Source organism: Stigmatopora nigra, chromosome 22 (genome assembly GCF_051989575.1).
Source record: "Stigmatopora nigra isolate UIUO_SnigA chromosome 22, RoL_Snig_1.1, whole genome shotgun sequence".
Classification (NCBI taxonomy): Eukaryota; Metazoa; Chordata; class Actinopteri; order Syngnathiformes; family Syngnathidae; genus Stigmatopora; species Stigmatopora nigra.
This window is the reverse complement of record NC_135529.1, coordinates 4692479-4710421: the sequence shown is the minus strand read 5'-3', so window position 1 is coordinate 4710421 and position 17943 is coordinate 4692479. Positions and strand designations below refer to the sequence as shown.

The following is a 17943-nucleotide window of genomic DNA, read 5'->3' as shown; positions in this document are numbered from 1 at the left end:
TCAATAGTCACTCATAGACTTTCTTCAGTCATGACTTTTTATGGTCAACTGCGGATGTAATGTTAGGTGTCGGTTTAGGGCCACTTAGATAAAAAGGGAGTAAAAACTACAGGTATATTGTCATTAGAGAAAATATATCGTACTATAAAGCACAGGCATCGGAAAACAACAATTTCCAAAATTTCTCTTCATCATGGGTGTTTCTATGTTCGCTGCATTTCGACTTCCCATTGAACTTGGTCAACAATACCTCAAAAAGAAACAAGTCTCTTGAGAAGCCATGCCGTGACGTCACTGCGGAGGACGAAACGGTGACGTGAAGGTTGGAGAGTGACTCGTTCCTCCGTGGGAGGAAAGCCAATGACCCATCATCATCCTAATTAAAAAAAAAAAAGGCGCGCATCCAATTGAATCCAACTTCCAGGCCAACGAGTCAAATATAGGTGCCTGGTTTTAAATTTGTGTATAAATAATACACAGCAACTGCAGGCTTACAAGTGCAGTGCAGAAGTGATGCACTCAGAAATGTGGGGGTGTAGCCTGTGAGCCAATGGTAATCAGGGAGAGGGAGGCGGGTGGACACGGTGATGCTGATGCTGCTGCCGCTGCCTCTGGTTTGTCTTTCCCAGTTCACGCAGCGGGGCTTCTCCACCCTCCTCTGCCTCCTTCGGCTTGGAATCTGTCATTGACGCCCTGCAGCCACGTCGGATCCCCCGGAACCGGGAGGGAGGACGACTCATCCTCGGATTCGGACTGGAGCCATGCGCTCAGCGACGTTTCTGCGTGGGTCCGCGCAGTGACAGCCAGCCAGTCAGTCAGCCGCGGGGGATGGAGCGCTCGTCTTCACATTCCTGCAGACGCAAGCGACGGTGATTTAGCGGTGTGGACAAAACAGCGTCGTGTATATACGCAGAGTCTTATCCGACGGCGGAGGTTGCTTCTCGTTACCAGAGGTGTCGCCTTGCGTTTCGTCCTCAACAATGGGGTAAGTGATTAATATCACAGCTTGGCTCACGCTACTCTCTGTGGCACATGCAAAACACTGCAAAGATGCAGCGCAGTGACTATATTACATATCAAGAAAATAGAAATATTATAATGTACCGCCAGATTCATGCCAAGGAGGCTTTGGCTGATCTAAACATGCCATGCTAATTAGTCTACTCATAATTAGGTTTGTTAGTATGACAGACTTGAGGCCCAACATGGAAAGTTGCATGCATTCATAACTTTGGTAATCCTAATTGATAGAAATAGAAGTCTAAAAGTTTTTCCCCCTAATTTCATACACCTTAATGACCAATAATACTATATAATGAGATTCAATGTAAAGTTGAAGCAGATTCAATTACTGAACGGACATTGTCCCATGTATTCATATAACAAACAACGTTTTTAGTTCTTCAAACTATATATTGAACGCCAATAAAAATATTTTCTTAACAATTGGACAAAATGTGACGACCAAAATACAATCCGATAAATACATTATAATGGCTAGTCAATATACTAATACAAATGAGTATGAATTATTACTATTCTTTATCCACAACAATGCAGAACATAGCTAGACTTAAAGAGGTTTAAAGCATACTTAAAAAGCACAAACGTCTGCCAAGGATTAAACACCCATCCAATGCTTACTGTCTAAAGCTATTAAATTTGATTTTCCATGGTAACTTTTACTGCCAAATGAGCTATCTGAATATTTTAACTGTACAGCTTCTGACCCCATATGCACATAAGGCATTCCCTTCCAACTCAATAAGACAGAATGTACTAAAACCATTTCTCCCTTTTGTTTTAAAACTTCATTTAATTCCATGCCATCATCATTAGCAAATCATTCTCCAATCATGAAAGGTTCAAAGCTGATATTAGTTGTACTTAAAGTAAAACAGCTCAGAGGCAACTGGGAGAACTTCCGTGACATAGGTAATAATGTTGCCTTGCCATCCCGTTGCATGCTCCCTGCCTATCTTCTAGACGGTTATGTAAGTTAAGAACGTCGGCATAAGTAACAAACTGACGTTTTCCTTCCATCTTGTCAGACATCTGTTCTGTGATGCTCTGTACATCCTGTTCCGGGTGATGCAGCTTCAATGCCGAGCACAATTTCTGCGAATGTTAGTGGCATCCTGTCTCCATGGCAGCAGCTGTAACCTTAAATATCTCCCACCAAATGCGCCCACCACCAGCAAGATGTACCTGCTTGGTGCGCAACAGTGCTCATTTTCATGCCTTTCTACCCGGCCATCTTGAGCCCAGTGGTCCCTAACCCCCACCGGGCCTTACTTTCATTAACAGATGTCTCCCACAGTTTAGTGGGATTAATGACCCACTAAGAGGTTGATAATATTGTGTGAGGCATGCTGCAATTTCAAACCCAAACTCCTGCATTAGATCTAACACACAGAAGGCTTCTACGGAGTATTTTCACACCTCCCACAGTGTGGGCAGCACATCATCCATCCATCTAACGGTCTCCCACCTCGCGCCAGCTTTGCTATGCTGGTGACTAAGTTACTCTTATGCAATGGACTCACTGAGTCAATTGATCCACAATGGAACATATCCAATGCGATCGAGGGCACAGCGGGAAATCACACGTCGCTTTATGAATCCCATATGATAAAGGTTGAAAGTGTAACGACACAATTAAAATCCTATTTGATGTTTCACCCGCCTGGTTCGGGGCCAAGCCGGTTGGAGTGTGTCGCTGGGCCAATAACGTCAATGCTTCTATGTCAAACCAGGGCAAAAAACTTTGTTGTCATGGCGACATCTAAGTATCGATGTCAGCTGGATGAGCTGCACGTTTGCTATCCATTTATTTACTACACATTTTGTCCTTATTAGGACAGCAAACAAAGCACGTCGGCCTCACAGTTCTGGGGTTCTGGATTCGAATCCAGGTCGGTCCACCTCTGTTGAGTTAGCATGTTCTCCCTGGGCCTGTGTGGGTTTTCTCCGGGTTCTCTGGTTTCCTCCCACATTCCAAAAAAAAACTTGAAATTGCCCTTAGGTATGAGTATGACCCTGATTGGTTGTCAGTCTCCTCGTGCCCTGCGATTGGCTGACCACTGATTCACGGTTGCCATAGGCTCCCGTGACCAATGTGAGGATAACTGGGTTCAGAAAATAATTGAATGAATACACACATGGAGACAATGTTGGGATATTTTGCAATATTTTCTCTAAATAATTTGACCAACATTTGTTCTGCAGGCACAAACTTTGTATTTTACGATCACTGCAATTTTCTTAAAAAGTTCTTAAAAGTTCAGGATGATGCACGTCTCGCTTTCCAAAAGGATCATTTCTGAATGATCAATTCTACTACATTATCTTGCCAACTCTGCATGTAGTGTGACTTTCTTCCATCCATCAGCATTCTCAGTTCAATACTAACACTCTTACTGCTTGGTATTATGACACATTTGGAGAAAGTCCAGGTCGAACAATAACTAGCTATCTATCAACTTCCAATGGCAAAATACTGTCTGTTTCTCTGTGTTTCTTTCAAGAGTGCATTTGGGAAAGTGTTTTCATAGTACAACAGGGGTCATCTAAGGCACTTTCAGTAAATAGAGCATCTTGAAGCACACTTATTAATAAACCTACTCCGCCTAATATGTGAGCTCAGCTCTCTCTCTAAAGAGGCTCTCTGTGGAATGAGTAATAATTAAATAAAAAGGATCTCCAAAGAAGGAAACCCACTTGGGTGATGTTTGAGGGGGGGTCAAGGTGTCTAAGGGATAGTGAGCGCTCCAGGGATGGACCCCTGTTATGTAATGCTTGTGTATTTTTTTCTACAGAAATAGGGGCAGCTGCATAGTTAAAGGGGATAAACTGAAGAAAAAGGAAACATGCAACCATTTGGATGAGAAAGTGACTCATGTGAAAGCAGTTTGGTTTCATAGGATAATTGTGCATCTGTGCATCAAGCCCCTACAGTGATTCTTATAGACAACACCTGTCACCTTCCCTACAATTGTTGAGGTTTAGGTTTATGAGCATTTCTGATAGTCGTGTCATCTGTGACATGCTCTCTTAATGTTTCAAAACAGCCAAAGTTCAGTTCTGTTTTGAGCAAAAGGTTTTCTATTCTCAGTAAAATGTCCGTTGTGCAAGACTAACAGTTGACGAAATCATTTTAATTCACAAAAAATGGCTGCGTCATCATATCCAACTCCTTTGCATTCACATCATCAACCTTTTTCTCTCTCCTTTAACTTGCGCTTGCATTTCGCAGTGCACCCTGCACGCCAATCGTTAGAGCTCTCCTTCCTCTTATTATAACGCTAACCCCAAAGCCAACCCCAAACCTAACCCTAACCCAGCATTTCTGGCTGGGGTCAGGTTTAGATTTAGGGTTAGGTTTGCTAATGAGTTGATGCTTTTTTTCTTGTGCGGTACATTAGGGAGATATGGAAAACTTTACGGGCTCTCGAGGACCGAACCTGGCCACCCCTGACACAGACAGAACATGCCTGTGTGATGTGCGTGCAGTTGAAATGATTCACACTTCTGCCACTAGCACTGCTTTCCATGATTATGATAATTTGCACTCCACAAGCAGCTTTGTGGAGGAGCAGTAATCATCCCAAATTCACTCTCATACTTCCTATTTCCCCACCCGTCTCCCCCCTAACCACCAACACTCCCCCCATCTTGCTCCTCCCGATTAACTTCCCTCTGTTTCCATGTTGTTCTGTCTTTTCCAGTCTGGGCTAATCACACACTGGAGGGGTACTGCTGATGAATTTTAATGTTCATTTATACACCAAGCCTTTGATGTCCCACCATCACCCCCTCACTGCAGTGTAAGCACTTCTCTATCTCCCACTCTGCCAGCAGAGCCAGCTCAGAATAACTCCCCATGCACTGGACTGACTATAGATTCTCCCCAAAAAGCCGACACAATGCTGTAAAGGACAACGACATTGTCAGTGGTTGAAACTAACAATGAAGCAAAATAATGCATCTCAGTTGGTCTGTCCAACAAGTAGATGGATGGCGCAAAGACTTGAATATAGCAGTGGTCAATCCAGCAGGTCAATAAGGAATTAAGTCATATCAGCCAAACCCATCATTGAGCTTAGACCCTGCCTATATGGAGCTTATATGCTTATATTATTTTTTGGTCTAAGTCCAAATATTTCACTTTAGAGATATGAAGCAATGGGTATTTTAGAAACAGGATTCTACTAAAAAAAAAAAGAATAAAAACACCAATACGTAAAAGTGCCACGTGGATTCAGAAAAATTATATTTTGCTCCAAAAACGAATGGAAAGAATTCCATCTACAACATTTCAATTAATCACCACTCTTCCCAAAGGCTTATTGAATATGCGACAGTTAATCAATAAAATTATATTTGAGATATGGTACTGTCTGTGTCTCAGCCAACTGATGGTGTAGTGCTTCACTCGCCTCACTTTGGTGCGGGCAAGCGTCAGATTGATTCCCGCTGGGTGGCTGTGTGATTGTGGGTACGAATGGTTCTCTGTCTCTGTATGCCCTACGGCTGACTGGCGACCAGTCTATGGTATAGTCTGTCTTTTGCTGGAAGTCAGCTTGGATGGTCTTCAGCACCCCCCACAGTAATAAATGGTGTGGAAGATGAACAAATGTCTGTGGCCCACTAATAATCCCAAACAAGTTGGGCAGCTAAGGATCCCCTGAATCTCCAAAAGCCGTACATGGAACTAACCGTGGTTTTCCGTCTTCTGGTGACTCAACCAAACTATAGTAGATGTTTCTCAAAGAAATGCGGTTCTTTTTGTTCCTCAGGGTCTGTTTATATATACACACACATACACTTAAGTTAGTCCATGTGGAAAGTGTAGTCCAGTGGGGTGTGTCTTTGGCAGTAAAGCGTGGCCTACTGTCTATATTTAGCCTTAAACGCTCTCTTTTCTCCCCTGTGTGACCCTGGCTCCTTGCTGCAGACATTCCCATATCGGCGTATAGAGAGAGAGAGAGAGAGAGACGCCACAGCCTGTGAAGAGGGCAAACCTAGTGCGAGTTTATGGTGCAGTTGGTGGGTTGTGATGACAAAGCATTTCTCAACCTTCTTTGAGTCAAGAATGCAGCTGGACCACGTGCACTCATAATTGTTTTGGCCCAAAGTTTTTTTTTTCTACGCAACGATGGAGCGCGGCGATCTGGTTATTCGGTTGCCAGGGCGATCCGACTCTGCAACGGACAGCAAGCGTTTTGGCACCGGGTTCGGAGAGACCTTGGTACTACGGCACCAGGAAGTTCATAACTTTTTTTTCGTCCCCTTCAGGGAACAGCCCATCTACAGCACGCGGGCCCACGTCTTCCAAATTGACCCCAACACTAAGAAGAACTGGCTGCCCACCAGCAAGCACGCTGTGACAGTGTCCTACTTCTACGACAGCACGCGCAATGTCTACCGCATCATCAGCCTGGATGGAACCAAGGTCAGCTTCGATCATCTCCTGCAGCGTGTGTCTTCTTATCCCAACTGCTGATCATTGATTTGCTTTTATCAAAATATTTCCCTCTAACTCACCCAGGAGTTAAAATACTTACCTTCAAATACTGTGAAGTGTACTGTGAATGCACTGCACACCCTCACAAGACTCCTAGCTCATGTTTCAACCTGTGCCTGCATATAAATACGATCCGCACGTGTTGGATCTGCAAGTCCCACTTTCACTTAGTGCTGAGAGGAGTTTTATGAACAACACTCAATCTAAAAATGTGTATTGATTTACTTATAATTGACCAGAAAAAATGTATACATGACCAATGGAAATCCAAGTCAGTTTGACAAACATTATTTGTTTACTTCAATAATTTGTGAAATTTGAACCAGGCAATTCATAATATATCAGTGGCGTACCTCAAGATCTGAGGCAATTGATGAATTCATATATATTATTTTGTCGTCAGTGTGTGTGTAATGATTATGATGCAGCGTCAAACGTTTAACAATAAGCCAAGCAGATGAATTAATTACGTAAGACGCACGCATGCTGAACTTAACCCATGATGGTATGCATCAATGATGTAAGTTCATCAGAATGTTCCACAACATCACCACTGATTGATCATCTTTTAATTAGCTTTGCTCTAGGGATGTCGGATTACAGTATGGAACACTTAAACTATACACGCACACACCTATCACTGTCAACAATCCTCATTAATAGACCAAAAGTGTACGGAGTATACGCTCTAAATTATTCATGACCTTTAAACATGGTCTCGATCACTCAGCTACCTGTGTAGATATTCAGGAGGAGTCACATTCGACCACATGATTCAGTCTGAACACGCACACATACATACACACATCTACATAGACATGTTGTGGTAAGTTCAATAAAAATGTATTAAGTGGGTATTCTGTGTGCCTCAGGCGATAATTAACAGCACCATCAGCCCCAACATGACGTTCACAAAGACCTCCCAGAAGTTTGGCCAGTGGGCGGACAGTAGAGCAAACACCGTCTACGGCCTGGGTTTCTCCACGGAGCATCATCTGTCTAAGGTAGCACTCCAACAAACACATTGACACTTTCTCTGCCCACCATTTTTTTTTAGCGTTTGTCTATCTTTTTTTCTCGCTAAAGCCATTTGGCATTTCACAATAATGATGCTCTTGTGTTCATGGAAGCTGTGTATTGGATGATATGCATATGGGTGTAGGTGGTGGTTTCTCACTTATGCATTATGGTTAAGCTTTGATAAAAAGAATGTAAAACAAACTTCACATACAGTAACCTTAGCCAAACATTGTTGTAATATGAAGGTTCTTCTAACCAAAGCTGATACAGAAGGCCTTTCCTCTTTCACTTGATGTGTTGAACATTAATATTATGTCCTTACCTCAACCGATGCACTTCATAATATCCATAAATTCATTCACCTTCCTATAAATTATTTATCATCAACTGTTTGAGTGTATGAATATTATTATTTTTTACACTCTCATGTAAATTGGTCAGTCACCAGGCTCTCAATTCTAATTTAAGGTAGACATTAACAGAGGGATAGTATACACATGTATATTATGTACAAAATCTACTGTCAAGGCCCAAAAAAATTCACGTACTACATGCCGAATTTAGCCTATGCATTTCCAAATGACATAAAGACTGCTTTCACACTCGACTGTACATATCCTGCTAGGTCATATCCAATGTCTCCGGGTCGTGCATCTCCAACTATTGCCTACACTTCCATGAAACCAGAGCCTTTCCATTGCGCCAAAGTGGAATCCTATTGAGTTTTACTTGCTGCTTTTTTACGGATGGCCGACATGAGTGCATCGTGTGTCTTACACTTTTAAAGGAAGCAGTCCTTAAGTTTCAAAGGGAAATGTCTGTTATAATGTTACATGCCACAGCGGCTATCGTTTATAAACTGTCATACTGACCGACCTAGTTATCTCACGTTTCTGGGTATGTCTTATGAGTGAGAGCCTTTTTGTCAAAGTTAACTGACAGCTATCATATTTACTGATTTTGACTCATCTTACCGTCTCATGTGTGTGTGTGTGTCTCCAGTTTGCGGAGAAGTTTGCAGAATATAAAGAAGCAGCGCGGCTTGCTAAAGAGAAAAGTCAAGAAAAGATGGAAATGGCCACGTCGCCCTCTCAAGTAAGTTAGGGCATGAACATTTTGAAATCTTTTTCTCAACTTACTTAACTTTTTTAAGTTGAGAAGAGCAGGTTTGGTGACTCTAATTTGTAATTCCTGCCCTGTCCCTTTATAATGTTTCATTTTGAACCACAATATAATGGCCAACTTTAGAGTCATTAAGCGTGATAAAAATAAAACCTCTGAAACAGGTAGCCTGCATGTCAGGAGTTTTCAATTGAATATAATATAATAGAAGTTTATGGGAAGAAATGAGAGTTTTTTTGTCAAAAGTAGAATCTCCTTAAAGAAAGAAAGATTTTAACGTAATTCAAGGGCCTTATGTTGCTTCATTAGGGAAGCAAAAGATGGATAATCATTAGCATAAAAGCAAGGAAGTACTTCTTTAAAATAGAGGATGTAGAAAATACTGCAAAGCCGAGAGTGACATACTCGGGCCATTAAGCCAAATCCCGATAGGAGCTCACCGCTTTTGAATGAGGACTGTAACACGAGACATAATCTGTCTCTTATCTCGGAGTTCCTCCTTGTCCATTAGGGACGCACAAGCGAAGCCATTGTGTTGGTGCACGGCGCAGCCGACTGTAAGTCCTAATAGCTTTCTTTCATGTATGTGCAACATTCAAATGATTTCCCCTTGCTTGAATGGGGCACAAAGATAAGGTGCACTTGTTCAATTTTCCTCGGGTTATAGTGAGCTGTTTAATGACCTGTCAGAATGTGCGAGTGCTCATTAAGAGTTCACCGGTGTTTGAGGCAGCCGAGCAAGCACATGCAAACACACCTCCATCATTTCCCAAGTCAACAATTTATGTATATGGGGAAGATGATTCTTTTATGAGGTTCTCTTTCTCTCTTTGCCATTCTCTATAATAAGAGACCCTAGAGATTGGGTTTGTTGTTCTCGACTTTTTCTATTCTCTTCTTACGCTACACCACAATGAAATGTTACATTTTTAGGTTGTATCTATTCGGGTGTGACATCAGAAGATTGAAAGGAAGCCAAAAAATACATGCTTTGTGTTGACTTTCAGGTATTTACTATGTAGGTCCAAGTCTAGAATACAGTTTAGAAGACTATGTCTTTAGTTGGAGTTCACTCATTTTTCATTCATTCATTCATATCATGTACCGCTTATCCTCACAAGGGTCGGTGGAAATGCTGGAGTTAGCTGGGATAGGCTCCAGCACTCCCTGGCACCCTTGTGAGGATAAACAGTCTGGAAAATGAATGAAGGAATGAATGAAAAAACACTCAAAATACGCCAAGTTACAAAAAGACAACTACTTGGTCACACCAATTAGAGCAAATGCAATTTGTAACTTTCCTTCTACACTAAAGATGACTGATTACTTCAACTTTCTTTTTAACATAAGGAGTCTCCAGGCGGAGAGCTCTCATCACCTTTGACCCCTGTAACTCCACCCATGGAAAACATCAACGGCACGGATGATATCTGCGACACGACCCCTAACTCCGACTCCAGACCGGAACCGTCGCAGAACGCACTGGCTTTTGCTCATAGGTACGTCGCACACGCTGGCGTCCGTCATGTTGCACCAGACACAGGGCCTCCACTTCCCGTAATATCGATTTGAAGCGCACCACGGGCATATCGCCATTTTTTGGCTAGTATGAGCCAACAAATGTATATATATTTGATTTCGTTGTTGCCGTGTCAGGATGGCATTGGTTCTCTTCTATTCATTACTCTTTTCTCATGTCTTTTCCCTCTAGGGAGCAGTTTAAGACTTGTCGTGTCTGCTCCTTCTGATAGGGCTGTCATTACGAGGCTGAATACTGCTGTATACCATATGACACATTTTTAGGCAAATTAAAACAATTGGACCAACAGCTGCTAAATATGCACGGCATGTCTTTGACATAGCAGTATATTAGTGTACTTACATTGGTTTAGTTGACTCAAACTGGTTTCAGGGAACTTTTTGACTCACATTTGAACTTGTTCATTCAAATCAATATACAATTTGACTTAGTGTGTTATGCAATAATTTGGCATGCACCAGGACTCTAATGATGTGTTTATATATTCAAGAGTGCATGCTACTGTTGTATTTCTTCTTTTAGCAGTGGATTATGTTCTTTGTAATAGTACTAATTGAATCCAAATGCTAATGTGAGATCAAATCTCAATTATTTTGAGTAAGGTCAAATGGTTTATGTCTAAAAAGGTGTTAATCATTTGTTTTATAAGACTTATACAACATATTTTGTGGAGTGGGCGGTGGAAGGAGGATGGACTGAAAAAGAGTGTACAAAATATCTCGCTTGCGTACACACACACACACACACACACACATGCACACTCATACTAAACACATACTAAACAATTAAAATAAACCTTCCAAAACTGAGCTGCTCTGTTCTAAGGAATCTATCATTTACTGTCCCGTCCTTGTAATCTTGTATCAATCATTTCAATTTTCCTCAGTGGTCTTAATTAATGACATCCATCTCCTAATGTAATACCATTCATTAGTTACAATTGAAAGGCCGTGTCAGAGGCCTTTGGTGGGGGTTTAATCATATGTTTCTAAATGAGTTTAGAATCTAAAGCATAATTTCTTTGGAATTCCCAGTGTTCCATCATGAATTCTTTATGGCTTTAGTGAAGTTGTGTGCAGTGAGGGTGGTTTGTACCAAAGTGTGTGTGTGAAATGTGTGTGTGTGTGTGTGTGCGTATGTCCATTAATGCTGTGTGCGTGGGAGACAAGCTCCACTCTGGAATTCGCCATTGCAAGTGTGGACATAACAAGCAAACTGCTGTCTTTTCACATTTCAAAAAAGGATGGCTGCAATATTCTAACCTTGCCTTGTATTTTATTCTGTGCTGTCAGGAACGTTTCATATGAAATATAAGTGGCTGACGAGCCAGTTAGGTAGACGAAGACGACATACTCGATCACAGCACTTATAATGTGAATTGTAGAGGCAGCAACAAATCATTTGTAATTTGTTTTCAAAGTTTTTTAGTCATGTCATTCAATTGGCTTAAAAGCTATTTACCCAAAACCAATCTTCAATAGCAACAGTTCTTCATGGTCAACTTTGTTGAACTGATTCTCTCTCTTCATCGTGAATTATGCTTAATTCGCTAAATGTCCTAAAAAAAAACCAATTGATGTCGAGTAGGCAATTAGCCCACAAAATATTGGTCTCACTGGGCAATATATCATGTAGCAATCGTTTAACACAAAAAACCCACAGCATTCTAAACAAATTATCATTTGCTTTTGTTACTCAGTTGAGTGAAGACTACAAATTGTTCCTGAATTTCAATTTTTGTTGGAATGGGTTTTTTTTCCCCATATATTGGCTGGCAACAGGTTCAGTTTGTACTTTGACTTCAATTAGGCAACCTATATTGGATAAACACTTCAGAAATGAGTTGCATGGATGGATAAATGTCTTTATTTACTCTTTCAGCACCATGGAAAGCAATCAGTTTTTACAGAATATTCATAATTTAGATTATACTCTGACATGATAAAAAAAGAAAAGCACCTTAAGTCAAAATTTGTATTTTTCTGTCACATGGATGTCAATGATTTGACCATTTTATTTCTACATTTTGATTTTTCATTTGATACTGAATGAGGCTCATTCAAAGTTTTGGACGTGATATACTATCTGAATGGGAAATTATGTCCCTCTGGAGCAGTGTACTTTTTTTTTTTACTTGGTAAACTAGCCATCAGTTGGTGTTTGTGTGCTGCCTCCACTTAGTGTGTGGTATCAAATGTGTTATTTTTTGGGCGAACGTAGGCCTGTGTGTGTGTGTGTGGGTGCGAAGGGCAGAGGCAGCAAGCGGAGAATGACAGACAGCTTTTATTGGACTTGACGTGTTGGAGGGGTGCGCGGAGTTTCTTTCCATTTTTTCGGCTGCAGTCTTGAGTGAGCGGGGGCGTTGCGTATGCCAAACGTCATAGTGCCGTGAGCGCCCTCCTCCGCTGCTGCTGCCATGGCAACTGCTTCTTGGAGGTACTCTGTGACGGGGGAAGAACTAACCTGACGATGCTGGCACGTTAGTGCACGTGCGATGCAGGAAAACCTCCAGAATCACACAAATTTAGAGAGAGAGAGGATTAAAGCATAAAACATTAAAGTGAATGCTTTATTCAGGATTTTTTTGGGGGGGAAAAGAACATCAAAACCGTTCAAATTGACAACAAAGTGTACCTTCTCGTAAGCAAAAGTAAACGATTCACAAAAACTTGGACAACTCAATAAAGGTAAACTTGTTTATAGTTTACTGACATACTTTATGATTTTTATAGACTTACACTTTATAATACAGCGGAAACAGAAGATAAACGTCATTACCATGAAATAACAGTGTGAAACAATGTCGTTTAAGAATTGAGAGATAAAGGTGAACTTACCGTGCACCTCGTCCCGAGCCCAAATTCAGCCTCCATTCAGACTCATTTAATAGCCATTATGAGCATTTTTCTCCGTGGCTTGCTTTGCATTCTCCATCCGTCTCTATCTTCACTTCTTGACGTCTCGGCTGCTCTCCTGCTCTCTGAGCGCCTGTGCGGGGTTTATACATTGGCGCGCCTTGGTGACAGCATCTGTGTGTGTGTGTGTGCGTATTTGTGTATGTGTCTGCCAGTTCACATGTGTAGGATGGAGTGTCGTCTCCCTCCTATGCGTCACACACACAGACACGCTTGGACTCCAAGAGGGGGCGGCTGTTGTGTAAGAAGTGAAGGCACTGGGGGAGTGTTGAGAGAATTAGATCAGGGATTTTTCTCCTTTCCTGCTCTCAGAGTGGGTGTTATTGGGAATAGTGAAGTTTGGCATATGTTTGTGATGATGATGGTATTCAAAAGAATAGAACACTCTTGGTCATGGACTGACCTGGTCTGTTCAAAGACGGTTGGTGTTAGTATCTGACTGCTTATGGTTGAAAAAGGCAAGCTGTGAGTATTATAGAAAGAGATCAGATACATAGTTGTGTGTCTTATTTTTACCTTTGTGGGCCTTTCAATCGTTTTCCATATCATGCGCCTCCCTAGTTGCTTTCAGACATAATATATACTGCAACATTTTCTTACCAGAGTCGCTGATGCTGTAGTAATGTTTTCGCCTGACTTCAGTTTAGGCAGCGTGGGAACGGTAGCTCTTCTTGTCTTCTCATGGAGCTGGGTCAGATTAGCTCTTAGAGTCAGGCTGTCTGTTTGTATAATCTCAGATTACATTCTCTTGTTAGATACATACTACCGAGTATATGAGGAGTTGGTTTTCAGGCTTGGCATCCACCACACTCTTTGTTAGGGTGGACAGTAAGAATCAATGCATGGTGATGGATAACGGTTGCATAATAGATGGATGAATTAATAGATGATGAAGAGATGGACGACGGAATGGATGAAAGATGGATGGGTGGGTATATGGATGGCTGATTGAGGAATAGATAGGTGAAATGATTGTTAGGTAAGTGGATCTGTTGGTAAGATCTCAGTTTGGGGGTTGAGACCTTGGTTCAATATGCCTTATCGCTTAAGGAATCATTTATCTCGTTTTTTGGTGGCACATATTGTAAAAATCGACAAACATTTTATCATTTATCTTATTAAAGACTATCAAATTGTTAAATTACTGATATTTGTACATCAAGACTAAAACCAAAATGGATACTCAGATAGATTCCCAGTCTTTTGGACGGTTTTCCAAAAGAGGAATGGTTGCATGTGACTCGATTGGTTGGCAGGTTTATAGATTGATGTATGGAAGGACGAGAAGCAGCTGGATTAACGGACGACAGATGGACATAGACAAAAGAAAAATTGGTGGCTAGATAAGTGGATTGATGCAAGGCTAGATAGATTACACCCCCTCCAAGATTTGTGTGCGGGATGTTAAATTGTAACGTGAGTGTTGAAGTCATTGTGTGATCCCTGTGCTTGATTGTGTCCTGTAGCCCAACCATGACAAAACACTGGGAAGCTGAGTTGGAGGCGCTAAAGGGGAACAATGCCAAGCTAACAGCAGCTCTGCTGGAGTCCACTGCCAACGTCAAACAGTGGAAGCAACAACTGGCTGCTTACCAGGAAGAGGCCGAGAGACTACACAAACGGGTAAGCGGGGGGCGGCACGGGAATGTTTCATTTTGCACCCAGGGGGGGGCAGCTCATTCTTATTGATGTGCCAAATCCATTTGGTACAAATGAAGCGCTCAACATTAGAAGCCTGGATGGAATCGTAAAGAAATGTTTTGGCTCTCGTTAGCGTTTAGATGAATATGAGCGAGTTGTTTAAGGAGTAAATTTCATTGATTTTGCAGAGGACCTCAATTATTTGTCTTTGTAGGTGACAGAACTTGAATGCCAGAGCAACCAAAGCCCGGCCATCAAATCCCAGAAGACAGAACTCAACCAAACCATCGAAGAGCTGGAGGCAACCCTGAGGGAAAAAGAAGAGGTGACTTGGTGACCAAAAGGGCATTTTGCACTCTTGTTTGACACCACTTAAAAGCCATTCTGTCATTTTCTAGGAAATGGAAAAGCTGAAAGAAGAATTGGAAAACATGAATGACCTCATGGAGCAGAAAGACACCTTGGCCCAGAAACTAGAGGTGAGCCTTCGACTGCTATGAATCATTGATGGGTACCCAATGCGGATGCAAACAATCATGCCTTTTGCCTCTCGCTCCACAGGAGACGGAGCTCCGCAGTCGGGTGCTGGAACAGCAGCTGGCGGGGGCCGAACAGCGAATGGAGGAAAATCAGGAGGAGCAAGAGAACTTTAGGAAGAGCCTGCGAACGCTGCTGGAGATGTTGGACGGCAAGATCTTCGAGCTGACCGAGCTCAGAGACACTTTGGCCCGCCTCATAGAAGAAGCCAGCTAAGAGAAGGAGCTGCCACACGTCTTTGTTACAGAGCCATACGACCATTCATCCGACCTTCCCCACGCACCACGGCCAAATTGAAGTTGGGGGGCGGGGAAACCAAAATTGGATTGAGGCCCCAGTGATGGATGCAGAGCCTCATCTTTGCTGAACTCTCGCTGAATATGTGTATCATTCAGGCCAGAAATTCAACTTTGACAAAACTGTCAGGTTTCTTTTATTGATTTTAACAAAAGACAACAAAATAATCGGTTACTTCTTGATTGCCGATGGAAAAAGAACCAACCACACACAGATTTTCTTCCATTCTCTGCTTGAGTGAAGAGACCGTTTAGCCGCTAAAGCAAATTACAAGCCACTCTCACACGCCCACGTACACACCTCTGCCCTCCCACTTAACAACTGTGCCTCAGTGCCATCTGTTGTTTGACTGCTAAAACGACACCACATCACAGCTTGCAGCAGTGCTCCCCCACCCCTCCCGGCCCCTGACAAACGTCAAAAAGTCATGTGGAATTAAATTGCTGTTAAGACTCTGTCGCCAAAGCTGCCAAAACTCCTCAAACAGCGTCCTCTCACCACATTGATTCAAAGCGAGTCGACAGCGCGGGGAAGCAACAAAGTTTCGCGGTACCTGAGAAATAAAGGATGACTCTCCACATAAAAAAAATAAAAAATACAAAGGGACATCACGGATGCTCCCAAATCACGACACACAGAGCTGTCAATAAACTGAGTTCCAATACGATGATCCACCGCTTGCAGTACTTGCATCCCTTGTGACAGCAGTGAATTTTTATATATGGAGCAAAAACTCTATGGGGCCTTGACCTTTAGCAGTCTAATTGTAAATGAGAAGTGGATGATTTTTTTGGGACTTCATGGTGCCCAAGTTCACTGGTACTTCAAATTTACTCTTAAGTCAAGATTGGCACCCACTATGAATAGATGATTCAATCACTACTTTGTAGTTTTCCACACCATCTGCTGTATTTGCCCTCCATGTAAAATCCCTGCTTCTTGTTAGACGATGTACGCCTCGGAAATTTTGGGAAGGCCATGCGATACCGTCAGAGCGGGCAGGCGAGTGTCTCGCGTCCAGACTGCTTCCACCTTTGCGGGCAACTGAGCTGTCTTCCTGCCAAACTCAGTGTGGCGTGTGTGAGTGTGTATGTTTGCGCGGAGCTTCTGACCTTCTGCTTAAAAAGTGTGCCTTCCGTGCACAGGCCAGTGGATATATCCCGAAAATGTGTACATAAAAAGTGTGTCTGTGCTTATGGGAGAGTGGTTGTATTTTTGGGGGGTGGGACGAGGACAACAATTGTCCACATGCGCACACACACACGCACACCGAGCAATACCAGACAGGCTCTGTACAACACCTCTATGTCATTGTATCAGGTATATTTCTTCAAGTGGAGCGCAAACACATCAATGCAGCTGATTCACACCCCCAACAACAGGAAGTGTACGGCTTTTGACCGCTAACCTGTGTGGCAGCCCAGCTGGTCAAAGTGGTGCATTTCGAAGGGCTTTAAGAGTGTTCTATCTACTTTAATTGTGTGAGATTTTCTGGCCACAGCTTTTCACTCCAATGGGTGAACACGGTTAGTTTATTTGATTTGATTTTTTTTGTTTGTATTTTACACTGGATATTTTAGTGATATATAATTAGAGAACCATATACGACAAACTTTGTACTCATGTAAATGATTGGAAGGCAAATGCAGTAAAAACCCTGCAGTGACTTATTGTTGTGTATCAGTCCATGGAAAAGCATTATTGTAGAATTGACTTCATAAGCAAATGATGGCAACTCTTGTCTATATCTACAGTATACTGAAAATGCATCACAGTGCAATACTCTTACTTATATATACCGAGTTGGTTGTTATTCTAAATCCATGGCTTCTGGAAACACTTGCCTTTGACTATCAACGTCTCCTTTTTTTTGTTGAATCATACACAAATGCTGCAACTTCTACAGTCCTAACTCATGTAATTAATTGAGCACCTTGTTTCCACTGTGTAACCACACTTTTTAATCACATGATGTATTTAAATTTGGACTTTCACATTATAATTCTCTACTTAAACTAGTTAGTTTCACAGGTTAATACACTGGAATAAGGCCCATGTTACCCAAATGTTGACTTTTGAGGTGGAATACCTTATTATAAGATGCTTATTGCTGACGAATGCCTTTGTACAGTAGTGAATATAAGAAGCTTTTTGTTTTCTTGTTTTGTAATGTATGGTATTTAATGTAGTTATCATTATTGTAATTAGAGGTATGAGAAGACTGGCAATATTTTTGACTATTTAAAGTAATTTTGAACTCATGATATTAAAGACGTACCTCAGGATACTTGTGTTTGAAGGCTGATCATTTAGAAACATTACAAATTCACCTTTGCAGACAGGAA

General features: G+C 41.9%; 1 protein-coding gene and 1 long non-coding RNA gene across 4 annotated transcripts; one reads left to right on the top strand and one right to left on the bottom strand.

Annotated features, from left to right (window-relative positions):
* Nucleotides 1–534: 534 nt before the first annotated feature.
* Nucleotides 535–17883, top strand: LOC144215723 (homer protein homolog 1-like). Of its 3 annotated transcripts, XM_077744826.1 has the most exons (9): nt 551–985; nt 6298–6454; nt 7399–7530; nt 8549–8641; nt 10019–10167; nt 14590–14746; nt 14979–15089; nt 15163–15243; nt 15326–17883. In XM_077744826.1, exons 1-9 carry the CDS (start codon nt 981–983, stop codon nt 15515–15517), a joined length of 1077 nt encoding a protein of 358 aa, XP_077600952.1. In that variant the 5' UTR covers nt 551–980; the 3' UTR covers nt 15518–17883. The 3 variants fall into 3 exon arrangements, with proteins under 3 accessions (XP_077600953.1, XP_077600952.1, XP_077600950.1); XM_077744824.1 differs by lacking the exon at nt 551–985 and having other exon boundaries at nt 6143–6454; XM_077744827.1 differs by lacking the exons at nt 14590–14746; nt 14979–15089; nt 15163–15243; nt 15326–17883 and adding an exon at nt 10380–10509 and having other exon boundaries at nt 535–985.
* On the bottom strand, nt 12057–13357 carry LOC144215724 (uncharacterized). The gene is made up of 2 exons (XR_013330484.1): nt 13046–13357; nt 12057–12714 (listed from the first exon to the last, which is right to left on the bottom strand). It is a non-coding gene; the product is annotated as an uncharacterized LOC144215724 (long non-coding RNA).
* Nucleotides 17884–17943: the final 60 nt, after the last annotated feature.